Source organism: Anomaloglossus baeobatrachus, chromosome 3 (assembly GCF_048569485.1).
Source record: "Anomaloglossus baeobatrachus isolate aAnoBae1 chromosome 3, aAnoBae1.hap1, whole genome shotgun sequence".
NCBI lineage: Eukaryota > Metazoa > Chordata > Amphibia > Anura > Aromobatidae > Anomaloglossus > Anomaloglossus baeobatrachus.
The window spans coordinates 434091581-434107880 of record NC_134355.1 but is presented as its reverse complement, the minus strand read 5'-3'; the positions used below and the strand labels follow the sequence as shown (position 1 = coordinate 434107880).

General features: G+C 45.6%; 1 protein-coding gene across 4 annotated transcripts in view; it reads right to left on the bottom strand.

The window, feature by feature from the left end:
• DIS3L2 (DIS3 like 3'-5' exoribonuclease 2) overlaps nt 1–16300 on the bottom strand; it is a 571411-nt gene that overhangs the window by 468314 nt on the left and 86797 nt on the right. For all 4 annotated transcript variants that reach the window (XM_075340408.1, XM_075340407.1, XM_075340410.1 and 1 more), the window contains one exon: nt 12940–13070. In XM_075340408.1, coding sequence (XP_075196523.1) covers nt 12940–13070 — 131 coding nt within the window. The remainder of the gene's footprint in view (nt 1–12939; nt 13071–16300) is intronic.

Here is a 16300-nt window from a genome sequence, read left to right as displayed (position 1 = left end):
GTGTGCCATCTGTGATTAACATTGTAATGAATGGGAGAAGCTTTGTAATATATTTAGTGCTTCACGTGAAATATCACTGATAATATTCTGGTTAAAAACTTCCACTGGCCAATCACTGATGATATTCATCAGTGTGCTAAATCAGAGAGTATGTCAGTGGCTCGGACCCAAAAATATAAACCGATGTAAAAAGCTTTAAAAAAAGGTCCCAATTTTGGCACAATGCCAAGATGAAATTTGGTGTTCACATTATCTTTGCCTCGTTCTGACAAGGAAGAAATGGTTAAGGCAAAACTAGCTCGTTGAATTTATGACAAGCACCGGCATTCCCTATGCCACAAATCTTACTCCAGTCTTCCACTGGAGTAAGATTTGTGGCAAGGCACACATGTGCATGATACCTTTCAGATGTGCCACGTTCATTACACAGGTATACCCCCTCTTAATGAATCAAACTTTTGACTCCAGCACGACTCAAGTCTGGCGTGAAAGATGCAGGTCTTAGGGTCTGTGCGCACTGGGAAAATGTGTTTCTTAAGTAAAATAAGTAAAGTAAAAACCGCATGCGGATTTTGGGTGCGTTTTTGGTGCGGAATTTTTTCGCAGTTTTTCCACGGGTTGGTCCCTGCTATTTTTAAGCATTATTTAATGGCAAAACCGCAGGTACTTGCAGAAAAAAAAAAAAAAAGGTGAAAGCTACTTTTTGCTGCAAAAAATCTGCAGCAAAACCGGTTGGGAAAAAAAAACGCAGTGTGCGCACAGCATTTTGGATTTCCCAAAGACTTTGCTGGGGAAGGACTACAGGAAGGTTGTGAACAAAAACTGAGGCAAAAACAGCGACAAAAAAAACGCAGTGTGCGGACAGGGCCTTGTAGTGGTTTAAGTAAAAATCAATGACATCTGAATGATACCTAAACCGGTCTAATGAGCATTTAAACCACAAGCTTAAAGCTCTGTTTACACCAGTCTTGATAAGTCTGGGCAGATGTGTACTGTATGCTTATTGGAACTCAGTCCAGAATTATATTCTGTAGACTTAGGGGTGCTTCACACACAGCGAGATCGCTACTGAGATCGCTGCTGAGTCACGTTTTTTGTGACCTCATTAGCGATCTCGCTGTGTGTGACACTGAGCAGCGATCTGTCCCCTGCTGTGAGATCGCTGCTCGTTACACAAAGCCCTGGTTCGTTTTTTTTATTGTTGCTCTCCCGCTGATAAGCACACATCGCTGTGTGTGACAGCGAGAGAGTAACAATCCTGAATGTGCAGGGAGCAGGAGCCGGTGTCTGACAGCCTGCGGTAAGCTGTAACCAAGGTAAACATCGGGTAACCAAGGTGGTTACCCGATATTTACCTTCGTTACCAGCCTCCGCAGCTCTCACACTGCCAGTGCCGGCTCCTGCTCCCTGCACACGCTAAGCTAAGCGGTGTGCGCTGGTAACTAAGGTAAACATCGGGTAACCATACTCGATGTTTACCTTAGTTACCAGTGTCCGCAGCTTCCAGACGCCGGCTCCATGCAAGAGCATCGCTTGCACGTTGCTGCTGGCTGGGGGCTGGTCACTGGGCGCTGGTGAGAGCTGCCTGTTTGACAGCTCACCAGCGACCATGTAGCGACGCAGCAGCGATCCTGACCAGGTCAGATCGCTGGTGGGATCGCTGCTGCGTCGCTAAAGTGTGACGGTACCCTTACACAAATAGAAATCCATATCACAATAGACACTGGTTCCTGATAAGGTTACACGCCTTGCAACCTAACTATGTGTGCGATGGATGACAAGAATAGGAAGAATGTAAACCAATCACAGCATCCATGAGACATTATTATTTAGGCTGTTACACTATGAGATCATGTTTTAAGGAAGGGAGAAAAAAAAAAATTCAGGTGCTGGGTTCCCACCAGATCAAGCTCTATATTCCTAGAGTGGTTATTTTATCCTGGCTGTTTGACACATGTTTCACTTCAACCCATCTGCGGGTTCAGAGTTTCCAAGACAGCAAACAGAAGTTCGCCCAAGATTTGACAGACCACATGCCTGCAGCTGCTTGCTTGACTTGCTAGATTTGGTCTTCGAGCAGATTTGTGGGCTCAAGGCCACTAAAATTCAACATGCTGTAATCCAAAATCCAGAGTACACCCAAAAGGCTTCCAAATGCTCTGAGGAACACATAACAGGACACCTTATCCATCCCACCTATGGATTTTAGGATACATAGGTTACATGGCATATAAAGTTTATTACAATTGAAATAAAGATATCCACAAGAAAAACGTACAACTTAATACAGCGATATTGATATGCCAGCAGCACCAGGCTCGGACTAGGTATGCCCCGGTGGGCCCCTGTCCTGGAGTGAGCCTTATACCCCCCAATATGAGCTGTATTTGACCCCATTACATTATTCACTATGTACAGATAAAATGCAGCATCTCATCATTCCTCCACAAGCTTCCCAGGGCATATAATTGTGTGAGTGAGGCTCGCTGAACACTGGGCCCCCAGATTCCGCAATATTGTTGGGCCCTTGGCAGCTCAGTCCAACACGGAGGATGCAGAGTAAAGTATAAAGACTGGCCAATCTTGCTGCTCCATCAGAAATATATTCTTACTGTAAAATGTTCATTTTTCATCACTGGCCTCTTTAACAGCCAATTAATGTACTTAAAATTTATATATACGAGAGCAGATGGGTCCGATATCCATCCCGACCGAAAACCTATTTACCACGTTACTCATTTCACGCTGTGATCTCATATTTGGAAAGAGCAGCATTTCCCATCTGCAGAGAACAGATGTTTTCGTGTAGAGGGACGGGGTGGTGTTGAGTGGAGGTCTGTCCAGAGAGGACTAGGGGGTCGTCATGTCAAATAACTGGATTCACTTACAATACATACTTAGGACTAAATTAAACTGCTACTGCACAGCACTGACATTTTTCATGCATTTCTGTTGCTATATGGCCCACAGTGAGAGGAAGCCATTCCTAGAAGCACTGCAAATAAGGACACCGTCCGTGATCCTATTAACACAGCTGCAATCAGATTTCAACTACCATTGTAAATTAGGTTTATCAGCAAAATATACAAGCTTTCGGTTGTTTGTAAAAAAAAAAAAAAAAAAAAAAAAATATGCCTCAAAACTAACAATGTTTCTCCAAATTCAGTATAAAATGTTATTTTTACTGAATAGTGCAGACGCTAAATAGTGCTCAAAACCATATAAAAAAAGCCATAGACGTTTTGTGGTGCAGTGAAACAATACTGAATCTTTTTCGGCTTATTGGTCAGTGGCATGCCTGAAGGAGAAAGAACGACAAGCTGAAAAGAATACCCTGCCTACAGTGAAGTATGGCGATAGCTCGTTGATGATCTAGGGCTGAGGTGTTTCTTCTGGTACTGGAAACCTGCAGTGTGTGGAGGACATGTATCATGAAATCTATGGGGAAAAAAGTAATGACTTCTGTGAGGTTGGGCATTATAAAATACTACAAAAGGGAAATGAATGATCCCAAGCATACCATTGTCCTCCATATGGCCATCAGTTTACAAAATAAAATAAAAAAATAAAAAAAAAAAACAAAAAAACAACTTTCCTCTCCTTGGTTTCTGCTGCTCCGATGTCTGGCGAGCGTTCTGTAGCGCTGCATATCTGGGTGCAGTGGGAGAATGATGGAGGAGAGGGACAGTCAGTAAACCACTCCCTCTTTCATCATTGCTTTACACTGTATCGGCATCTAGGATGCAAATACAGTCGTAGAGGCGTTGCTGGCGCTGGCACTGGGCCCCCAACTGACGGCTCTATAGCGGTTGCAAGGTCTGCCGCCATTGGTAGTACACCACTGCATCAAAGGTTAGCTTGCAGAAGCCGTCCTGAAATATTCTTCTGTGGCAGTCACTGTTCCCAGACTTCAATCCAAAAGAAAATCATTGTGGGAATGGAAGGCTGTTGAATCATGCAGACTCATGAATATCAATTCACTTTTTTACGATTGCTAAATTCTGAGACTCTAGCCCTTAAAACTGGCATTTTGTAGTGCATTTGGTGCATTTGCATTTTTAAAAAAAAAAAAAAAAAAACAAACAAACAAACATTAGTTGAGCCATTTTTATATATTGCTTAAAAGAGCAGAAAGTATAGATTTTACTCACAAACCTAATTTGCAGTGGGAGGGAAGCGTTGATAATCATAACTGCAACTGTAATACACAAGACATATAAAGCAGCATACTCACTGATCAGACCACATGCTTAAAATAGTATATTTCAAAGGCTTTATCTTCTCCTTTAAGGGATTTTCCGGAAATTCATCAGTTGTTTTTTTTTTTTAGAAAACTGTACTCCCCTATAACAAGGGCGGCACGGTGGCTCAGTGGTTAGCACTGTAGTCTTGCATTGCTGGGGTCCTGGGTTCAAATCCCACCAAGCACAACATCTGTAAAGAGTTTGTATGTTCTCCCCGTGTTTGTGTTGGTTTCCTCCACGTTCTCAGGTTTCCTCCCACACTCCAAAGACATACAGATCGGGAATATAAATTGTGAGCCCCAATGGGGACAGTGTTTGTGAAGTATGTAAAGCGATATGGAATAAATGGTGCTATAAAAGTGAATAAATATTATATACTACTCAAAAAATAAAAGGGATCACTTAAAACAACACAATGTAACTAAGTCAATCACACTTCTGTGAAATCAACTGTCAATTACTCCTGCTGTTCAAATGGAACAGACCAGGTAGAAATAATCGGCAATTACAAAACACCCTCTATAAAGGAGTGGTTCTGCAGGTGGTGACTACAGACCACTTCTGTTTTCATCCTTTTTGGTTGTTTTGGTCACTTTTGCATTCTGTCATTGCTCTCACCTTAGAGATAGCATGAGGCTGTCTACAATCCACAAAGGTTGCTCACGTAGTGCAGCTTATCCAGGGTGACATATCTTGTTGCCACAGCTCGCATTGGTTAGCGGTGTCTGTCAACACAGTGTCCACATGGACATTTGACGTATAGGGGCCTTAGGAGGGCAATAATTCTGCAGCAGGACTTCTACCTCCTCCTTTTTGCAAGGAGGAGCAGTGCCAGAGCCCTGCAAAATAACCTCTAGGCCACTAATATCCATGTATCTGCACAGACTCCATCAGGGTGGTATGAGGGCCTGACATTCACAAGTGGGTGATGTGCTTACAGCCAAACACCATACAGGGCGATTGGCAGACTCATTGGTGCCCTGTGCTCCTCACATATGAGAGCAGGTTCACACTGAGCATGTGACAGACATTAGTCTGGAGAAGCTGTGGAAACGTTTTGCTGCCTTAAACATCCTTCAGCTTAACCGGTTTAGCAGTAGGTTAGTAACTGTGTGGGGAGGCATTTCTTTGGAGGGCCGCATAGCCCTCTATGTGCTAGCCAGAGGTACCCTGACTGCCATTAGGTACCAGGATAAGATACTCAGATCCATTGTGAGACCATATGCAGGTACAGTGGGCCCTGGGTTGCATCTGATGCATGACCATGCTAGGCCTCATGTGGCTCAAATGTATCAGCAGTCCCTGCATGATGAAGGCATTGATGCTATGGACTGGCCTGCCCGTTCCCCAGACCTGAATCCAATCGATCACACCTGGGACATCATGTCTCGTTCCATCCACCAACACTACGTTGCACCACAGACTGTCCAGGAATTGACTGATGCTTTAATCCAGGTCTGGGAGGTGATCCCTCAGGAGAACATCCGCCACCTCATCAGGAGCATTGCCAGGTGTTGTGGAGCGGTCATACAGGCACGTGGAGGCCACACACTCTACTGAGCCTCATTTCCTTGTAATGAGGTATTTCCACTGATGTTAGATCAACCTATAAATTTGATTTTCCACTTTGGATTTAGAATTATACTCAAAAATTAAACCTCCCTGGGATGTCAGTTTTGATTTACATTTGATCAGTTTTAGACTTTATTGTTCTCAGCGCATTTCATTATGTAATGAATCAAGATTTGCAACTGGAATATTTCATTCATTGCGATCTAGGATGTCATTTTAGTGTTCCATTTATTGTTTTGAGCAGTGTTGATTACTACAACATACCTTCAGACATGTAAATTTTACTATTTACCATTTGGGTCTGCTGTGCTTGAGGATCCAGATCACAGTCCTTAAAACAGGGAAGTTATTGCTGGCTTGTTCTGTGGACTGCACATACTCCTATGCGGTGAAGGAAAGATGCAGGGATAAAGTGTCGGATTGGGCATGCTCGCAGTAGCAAGTTGGCTTTTTATTACAAGTAAATCGACACCAAGTAATACAAATCATCAGCTCTGTGACTGGGACTTGGGAGATTGGCTATCAGGCGAGAGCTGTAAAAACCTTTGAATGGCATCTCACATGAATATGCGCTAAAGGCGGTCCGTAAGGCTATGTTCACACAGCATTTTTTGCAGCTTATTTCTGCAGCCAAAGCCTTCACTCTTGACAGTAAAAAAAACCAACCTGTATAAAACAGAGCCAAAAACTTTTTTGCAGTGTTTTGCAGGCATGTTTTATTTGTCTACAGTACATGTTCGTAAAGTCAGTTTTATTCAAGAAAATAATTAAAATTAAAAAAATTTGCACATATGTTATGCTGCTTTTTCCCCGCACACTTGGCATTCTATGGGTGAAGAAAAAAAAAAAAAAAAATTAACACTAAATGGATTGACCGGCTGCAGATTTCAAACACCCTTTAGTGTTCTGAAGAAAAAAAAAAATTGAGGGGGGGGGGGGGAGGCAGTGTCCATGTGATTTCTTAATCTTTAGCTTTTGCTGCAAAAAAAAAAAGACGCAAAATTTCATGTTTGACCATAGCCAGAAAACTCTCCCCTGCACACAGTGTCATATTGCAGCTCAGTCTCGTAATCTCAAGATAAGTTTGATATCTTCTCAATAAATTAAAATATCAAAAAGTTACTTTTAGTAATTTAATGCAAAAAGAGGAATGCATACGTATTTTTCGTACCATAAGACGCACTTTTTTCCCCCCAAATGTTGGGGGAAAAGTGGGGGGTGCGTCTTATGGTCTGACTATAGGGCTGCGGCCGGGAATGAGGGTGCTGCGGTGGAGTGGATCATCGGGGGCACGAGCAGGCTGTAGCAGCCTGCTGTGACCACGTGGGCCCACTCATTACATATGCACGCCCATCCTCCCGCCCATTAGCCGGGGCTGACAGGTGGGCGGGAGGACGCGCGGGGACGCGCGCATAGTAAAGAGCCGGTCCGCATGATCACCCCTGGCAATTACAGCCTGGAGTGATCATGTGCGGCTGTATTCACTGCCCCCCACGCGTCATCATCAGCGCGGGGAGCAGTGAATCAGTGTACTCACCCGTCCCAGTGTGTGGAGCCGTCCCCCTGCAGCACGCGATGTCTTCCTGTCTGTGCCGGTCAGCTGATCTGTGCTGATCAGCTGATTGGCACAGACAGTAAGACATCGCGTGCTGCAGGGGGACGGCTCCACACACACAGGTCAGTGCGCAGAGAGGAAGATGATCGGTGCTGCATGGAGTGAGGAAAAGGTGAGTATAAACGTTTATTTTTTTCCTCTGTGCTATCGGATACAGGCCATATACCAGGATGGTATATGAGCACGATGGGGGCATATAGTAGGATGGGAGTATAGGAGCAGGATGGATGGGGGGGTATATGAGCAGGATAGATGGGGGGGTATATGAGCAGGATAGATGGGGGGGTATATGAGCAGGATAGATGGGGGGGTATATGAGCAGGATAGATGGGGGGGTATATGAGCAGGATAGATGGGGGGGTATATGAGCAGGATAGATGGGCGGGTATATGAGCAGGATGGATGGGCGGGTATATGAGCAGGATGGATGGGGGGTATATGAGCAGGATGGATGGGGGGTATATGAGCAGGATGGATGGGGGGTATATGAGCAGGATGGATGGGGGGTATATGAGCAGGATGGATGGGGGGTATATGAGCAGGATGGATGGGGGGTATATGAGCAGGATGGATGGGGGGTATAAGAGCAGGATGGATTGGGGGTATAGGAGCAGGATGATGGGGGTATAGGAGCAGGATGATGGGGGTATAGGAGCAGGATGATGGGGGTATAGGAGCAGGATGATGGGGGTATAGGAGCAGGATGATGGGGGTATAGGAGCAGGATGATGGGGGTATAGGAGCAGGATGATGGGGGTATAGGAGCAGGATGATGGGGGTATAGGAGCAGGATGATGGGGGTATAGGAGCAGGATGATGGGGGTATAGGAGCAGGATGATGGGGGTATAGGAGCAGGATGATGGGGGTATAGGAGCAGGATCATATACAAGGCAGGAGGATCATTACCAGGATGAGGTACCTTAGTAGAGAATTTGGGGACATTACCCCCATAACAGTGTCAGCAGCAGATCCTCGCCCCATAACAGTGTGTCATGACCACATTTTTTTGCTTAAAGTTTTATTTTCCTATTTTCCTCCTCTAAAACCAGGGTGAGTCTTATAGTCCGGTGCGTCTTATAGTCCGAAAAATACGGTATATTAAATAGAGTCCTTACAGTGATCTGTTTCTGTTAATGTTTATGAGTATGGCTTACAGCCAATGAAAATCCAAAAGTCGTTAAGTCAGAAAATTAGATTATATAAGACAAACTGAAAAAAATTATTTTAAACTCAAATGTTGGCGCCTACTAAAAAGCCTGTACTGTAAATTACACTATAAAGAAAAAGACATGGATCGCACATCCCAAAAAATACAATGATCTAAAGCAGTCAGGCAAAAAAATTAAAATCGAACATAAAGTTCTTTGTTACCATTCTGATCAGATTGTATTAAGCCCACGGCCACGTCACGGCAAACCTCTTGAGTGGGTCCCTAATCTAAACCTTATAGTGCGGCACTGTGCACTAACCACTGCTGCAGCAACAAAGCGCCAGCAGGGCAGAATACCTGGGGCCTCACAGCACCCATGCTGCAAGGCGAAGCCCCCATGGCTCCAGGCCCCACCGCCCCACTGACACGACACCACCACCACCACCACAACAACAACAGCGGCGGCGGCGGCCACCACACAGTACCAGCACTATGTCTTTTTCTTAATAGTGTGCTGTACAATAAATGCACTCAATACTTGGTCAGGGTTCCTTTTGCATGAATTAGTGCATCAATGTGGCGTGGCATGGAGGCAGTGTGTGGCACTGCTGAGGTGTTATGGAAGCCCAGGTTGCTTTGATAGCAGCCTTCAGCTCGTCTGCATTCTTTCGTCTGGTATCTCATCTTCCTCTTGACAATACCCCATAGATTCTCTATTGGGTTTAGGTCAGGCGAGTTTGCTCGGTTGGTGGTAGTTTTCCATCTGTTCCCATACCCACATACCTGCACGTTATGTTCACTTTTTTTTTTTTTTATCTTTTATCAGTAGCTTACGCTGGGACTGTATATTCTAATTTAGCATTTAATTACATTACTGCCAATACACTTGTACGGTGCACACAGTAGAAGTGCTAACCAATTTCAATAATATTGCCATTAAAACCCACCTCAAAACCTTCTGATCCACACAAGTACGCATGCTTGGATTCACTAAAGCGGAATGTTTATTTCAAAAGGAAAGTACTGTAGTTAATCTCCAAAAAGGCTACAAAAGCTGCCTAAACCTAGTGTGTTGTGCAATTTTAGGCTCTGTGCCCACGTGGGCATATTGCATGCAGTTACGCTGCGTTCTGCACAGCAGCATAACTGCATGCGTCCTGCATCCCCTGCACAATCTATGAAGATTGTGCATAAACCATGAAGATTGTGCATAATCCATGCACACGTTGCGTTTTAGAAAGCAGCGATTTGCATGCTGCAAAATCGCTGCGTTCTAAAAAGCAACATGTCACTTCTTTCGTGCGCCTTGCATGCTGTCTCCTGTCTATAGAGAAGCAGCATGCAGAGCGCACGAATTCTGCAGTCACCAAAGTTTCAGAACGGAGCTTTTCAACTGTGCTCTGAAGTGGACATGCAGTGATATTACGCTGCGGTGCAGAGTGCGCACACACGTAGGCACATAGCCTTAGGCATCAGCTTTGTATATCCATTTTCAAAGCTGAACGCAAGATTTTGATCCAATGTTATTACACTGAAGGCGACAATCATGACTGACAGGAATGAACGGTCATTTTCAAAGCTTTACGATGCACTTAGTTCATCTGTGTGTCACAATTTGTATATGAACCTCAAAAACTGTACCGGCTACCAGCGACCTACACTAACAGCCTCCTAGGCTCCTCATGATGTGACCAATGGTCAAACCGATCACTAAGGGACTTAAACGGATCAGAAAATATAGATGTCAGGATTCAGAATTAAAGGGACCCTGTCACCAGATTTTTCCCTATTAAACTAAAAATCACTTTCTGCAGCTCCTGGGCTGCAGTCTATGAAGGAGCACCTTGGCCCTGACTCCCCCTTCCAGACCCAAAAAATAACTTTATAAAACCTGGCTGTTAGGTATGCTAATTACCTGTGTCAGTCTACCATATCGCCGGCAGAGCAGAAAACTTAGCTGCCCTCTCTGTGCTAAATGCACAGGCGCAAGATTATAGTCAGCGCTGTGCATGTCCTCACCAGCGCCATCCTCATACCCACCCATAATCTCGCGTCTGCGCATTTAGCACACCAGCGCGAGCGAGGGCAGCCATGTTTTCTGCTCTGCCCGCGGTACAGCAGATCGAACTGTGCCTGCTGACATAACTGCACAGGCGCGAGATTTGAAAATGCAACGAGGATGGTAACTGAGGGTGTCATCCCGTCAATCAAGAAAGGAGGACGGCGATCAGCAGCAAGAGGGGGATAAAGGAGCAGAAAGTGAGCCCGCCCATCTGGCCAACCGAGGTAATTAGCATACCTAACAGCCAGGTTTTATGAAGTTATTTTTGGGGTCTGGAAGGGGAGTCAGGGCACAAGGTGCACCTTCATAGATTGCAGCCCAGGAGCTGCAGAAGGCGATTCTTTTAGTTTAAATGGAAAAATCTGGTGACCGGTTCCCTTTAAAGCGTTCGCTCAATCTCCAAGATCCTATCCTAATATGTAGAAGGAAAATATATTTTTACAATTTATTATTAATAAATATTTTCCTTCTACATATTAGGATAGGATTTTTGAGATGGGAATAACCCTTCAAGCCTCATGTAGAAAGAAGTTTGTTTGAGTACTATCCATACACTGATACCTACAACAATGAATAGGGTCATTCACATGTCCATGATTTTATGTAGACCACAAGTCAGATATTGATCTGAGTATCTGATCAAAAAATCAGCAATGCAAGTCTAAAGCTGGTGTCACACTAAACGACAGCGACAACGACGTCGCTGTTACGTCACCATTTTCGGTGACGTAACAGCGACCTTGTAAGTCGCTGTTATGATCGCTGCTTAGCTGTCAAACACAGCAGAAGCAGCGATCATAAGGTCGCTGTGCTACATGTTCAGAGAGCAGGGAGCCGCGCTTAGCGCTGGCTCCTTGCTCTCCTGCAGCACACATCGGGTTAATTAACCCGATGTGTGCTGCAGCTACATGTCACAGTTCAGAGAGCAGGGAGCCGCGCTTAGCGCTGGCTCCTTGCTCTCCTGCAGCACACATCGGGTTAATTAACCCGATGTGTGCTGCAGCTACATGTCACAGATCAGAGAGCAGGGAGCCGCGCTTAGCGCTGGCTCCTTGCTCTCCTGCAGCACACATCGGGTTAATTAACCCGATGCGTACTGCAGCCACATGTCACAGTGCAGGAGCTGGCACTGGCAGCAAGAGCGGAGGCTGGTAACCAGCGTAAACATCGGGTAACCAGGGAAAGGTCTTCCCTTGGTTACCCGATGTTTACGCTGGTTACAGCTTACCGCAGCTGCCAGTGCCGGCTCCTGATCGCTTCATTTCGTCGCTCTCTCGCTGTCACACACAGCGATGTGTGTGTCACAGCGGGAGAGTGACGACCAAAAAATGAAGCTGGACATTCAGCAACGACCGGCGACCTCACAGCAGGGGCCAGGTCGTTGCTGGATGTCACACACAGCGACAGCGACGGGACGTCGCTGCAACGTCACAGAAAATGGTGACGTAGCAGCGACGTCGTTGTCGTCGTCGTCGTCGTTATGTGTGACACCAGCTTAAGGCTATGTGCCCACGCTGCGGAAAATGCGCGGATTTTGCAGCGGATTTCTCGCGGAAAAGCCGCAGATTTTCCAGAAATCTGCAGCACAGATACTCCCCAGCCATTTCTATGGCATTTGGGAAATGCTGTGCCCACGCTGCGAATTTTTCCGCAGCGGAAATCGTGCGGATTTTCGTGCGGAAAAAATCTACAGCATGTCAATTATTGTTGCGGATTTTCGTGCGGATTTTGCCTATTCAACTGAATAAAAAAAAATTGCAAAATCCGCACCATATCCGCACCTATGAAAAGGTGCGGATTCCGGGGGAAAGCTGCGGATTTTGATGCAGAAAAATCCGCAGATACAGAGTCCCGTGGGCACATAGCCTACAGAGTCTGTTTATATATATTAAAAAAGGTGCAAATAAAAAAATCTGTACAATTTTAATCCAAGTGGGCTGATTTTTTTTTGTCACCTGTGTACATAATCAGTTTTTTTTTCTATAGCAGCTATTAATCATTTTCCAGAACATTTACAATTTCCTATGTTACAGAATTGCAATGAATCCATAAAAAACAGGTACCATACTGTGGCATCCAATTTTATTCCCGCACCCATAGACTTGACTCAAATTGGAAGAGACCGTAAAATTGGAAACATGCTGCGATTTTTTTTTCCCACAGACCAATTTTAATCAGTGAAAAAAATAAAATCAATTGGATAGCACGCCAGATTTCTATGATATTCTGAACGAGTCGATAATCACCAGTAAATAAACACCGACATTCCCTGTTTATTTCATATCACTTACAGACCTGAATCAATTCTCCTCTCTTCAGCCCTGCAGACACTTCTTCCTTTGACATATAGACTTCAAATATGTTTCTTTTCCTTGCCTTGTTGTGTTTTTTATCATTGGGCGTGGAACCGGAACTCGGATTTAATCCTATGGAAGAAAGTAACAGTTCATACAATGTTACTAGTAAATTCATTTCAATTGTAATTCTCCTCTTCTCAGTCACCAGATAAAATGATCGGAGGGTAGACTTTTGTAATGGGCCCCATTTGTTTCCAAATTGAAAAACCTGAACTAATTACTAATGCCACAATCGCAGGGGTGGAACGATCGCGGTCGCAGAGGTCAGCTCTGCGACCAGGCCCGGGGGTTCAGGGGGACCACCAGCCCCCGCCATGCCGCACTGAGGGGTTACAGGAGGCAGCAGCTGCTCTGAGGCAGACAGTGTGCCGGCTGCTTAAAAAAAAGCATATTCACTGCTCCCCACGCCCATAATCCCACCCACCTCTTTCCACTGAAGACTGTGCCAAGAGGTGAGCGGGATTATGGGAATGGAGAGACATGCATATATGCATTCTCTTTAGTATCAGTACACTGATCATTCAGCAGCTGCCGGCTTCCTGCAGCTGCTGAGTGATCAGGTATGCTTCTATTAAAGAGAACCACTGGCGGACACACCGCAGCTGCATTTGCACTGGGGCCCCTAAGGAGGTGGCACAAACAATTGTAGACAACTCAGTCCCCCAGTGACTGCAGAGAAGCAGGGGCCGTTCCAGCGTCACTTGCAGATACTCCCACAGTGCCGACCTCTCCTGCACAGACCCTGCAGCAGCAGTTCCAGAAGGAGCAGTGGTTGACCGCATAATTTGCAGAGTCACTGGTCTGCAAGTCAGCTGAATGACTTGTAGCAGGGCTCTGTCACCCTGGATTCCAGTTCCAGCTTCTATGGCTGCTGCAGGGGGGGGGGGTGGTACTGCTCAATCGCGGGCTTCAGGGAAAGTGACTGGTCAGTGCAGCCCCTTGCTCTCCCTCCTACTTGTCACTAGAAGCTGTCGGGACAGAGCAAAGGGAGAAGGACATGGCAGCTGTTGTAGCGGCAGAGTCAGTGACAGGGGCAGCTCTGCTCTGAGTCCTGCTCTGTGCTGTGTTCTCCATTTCCTGCAAACCAGAGACCTCCACTGGTCAGGGCTGCTGTCCTGGGATGGAGCAGGAATGTGAAGGCCCCACTGCTCCTGGAGACTGACTGAATAGGTAAGTACATGTAATAGTGTGTGTCCAGAATATAGTGTATATCAATGTGTATGTGGGTAATATATAGTGTATATCAGTGTGTATGTGGGGAGTTTATAGCGTATATCAGTGTATGTGGGTAGTGTATGATTTATATCAGTGTGTATGTGGGTAGTGTATAGTGTATTTCAGTGTGTATGTGGATAGTGTATATTCGTGTGTATGTGGGTAGTGGTGATATCAAGGGAAAGCTGGGTGCTGAGGAAAAGATGTGTAGCAGAGCATGGGAAAGCTGCGTGCTAAGGGAAACATGTACAGCAGAGCATGGGGAAGGTGCGTGCTGAGGACAAAATGGATATCAAAACATAGGAATGCTGGGAGCTGATAGAGGGATTTCAGATGGGAAAGCTAGGTGCTGGGGGAATGAGCCATTGTTCGCAACAGTATCCTGTACCCTGAGTGTCTGTGTAATTATTCCGTATCCAGAGTGTCTGTGTGCGGTTGGGGGGGGAGGGAGCGAGGTCTAAATTTTGCATCTGGGGCCCATCAAACTCTAGTTACACCACTGCACAATCATCCTGTGGCAAGGATATGGTGCCAGATCATCAAGTAGCACTAGTTCTTAAACACAAGCTTTGAGACAGACATGCCACTCTATAAAACATCTTAAAAAGGGTTGTCAGACAGTAAAATAAGCTTTTTTCTTTTCAAGCATAGTTTAAAAAAAAAAAAATTAACGGGGGCATGCACCCCTTCCAGCACCCACATGGATGCAATGCGTGGCTGCTCTAGAAATGGTGTCTACCCTCTTCAAAAGCCCATGTACTGCCAGCATCAGAGTTTTAAGATGAGTATCGTACGTACTTTTTGTTACAGCCATGTAAAAAAAAAAATCCTGAAGTCACTGATTTTCACCAGGTTCCAGAGAAGTCAGTGTTTATGAATCCATCCAAAATGAGCCATCATATCATTAGAGAGCAGGCAGGGATATGACCACCATATTGTAATGCTGGAGGCCTAGGTAACGTAGGATAGGAAAGGTGTCCATTCACAGAACAAAATCAGCTGAGCTGTCAAGATCTCAGCAGGACTGAAGTATCTAATGTGTATGGAGATCTCCTAACACTTCAATACCAAACATTTTTGTTCGCAGGGTACATAAGCCATGGTCGGGCGTGTCTGGTAGCATCTAAGGCTATGTGCCCACGCTGCGGAAAATTCACGGAATTTGACGCGTTTGTTTTGCGGAAATACCGTTGATTTTTCAAAAAATCCGCAGTACAGCGAGTCCCCAGCCATTTCTATGGCATTTGGGGACTGCTGTTCCCATGCTGCGTTTTTCCCCGCAGCGGAAGTAATGCAGATTTCCCTGTGAAAAAGAAGGGAATTTTGTTTACTTACCGTAAATTCCTTTTCTTCTAGCTCTAATTGGGAGACCCAGACAATTGGGTGTATAGGCTATGCCTCCGGAGGCCGCACAAAGTATTACACTCAAAAGTGTTAAGCCCCTCCCCTTCTGCCTATACACCCCCCGTGCTCCCACGGGCTCCTCAGTTTTGGTGCAAAAGCAAGAAGGAGGAAAAAGAATTATAAACTGGTTTAAAGTAACTTCAATCCGAAGGAATATCGGAGAACTGAAACCATTCAACATGAACAACATGTGTACACAAAAAAACAGGGGCGGGTGCTGGGTCTCCCAATTAGAGCTAGAAGAAAAGGAATTTACGGTAAGTAAACAAAATTCCCTTCTTTGTCGCTCTATTAGGAGACCCAGACAATTGGGACGTCCAAAAGCAGTCCCTGGGTGGGTAAAATAATACCTCGTAAGAGAGCCGTAAAACGGCCCTTTCCTACAGGTGGGCAACCGCCGCCTGAAGGACTCGTCTACCTAGGCTGGCATCCGCCGAAGCATAGGTATGCACTTGATAGTGCTTCGTGAAAGTGTGCAGGCTCGACCAGGTAGCCGCCTGACACACCTGCTGAGCCGTAGCCTGGTGCCTCAAAGCCCAGGACGCGCCCACGGCTCTGGTAGAATGGGCCTTCAGCCCTGAGGGAACCGGAAGCCCAGCCGAACGGTAAGCTTCGATAATTGGCTCCTTGATCCACCGAGCCAGGGTTGATTTGGAAGCCTGTGACCCTTTACGCTGGCC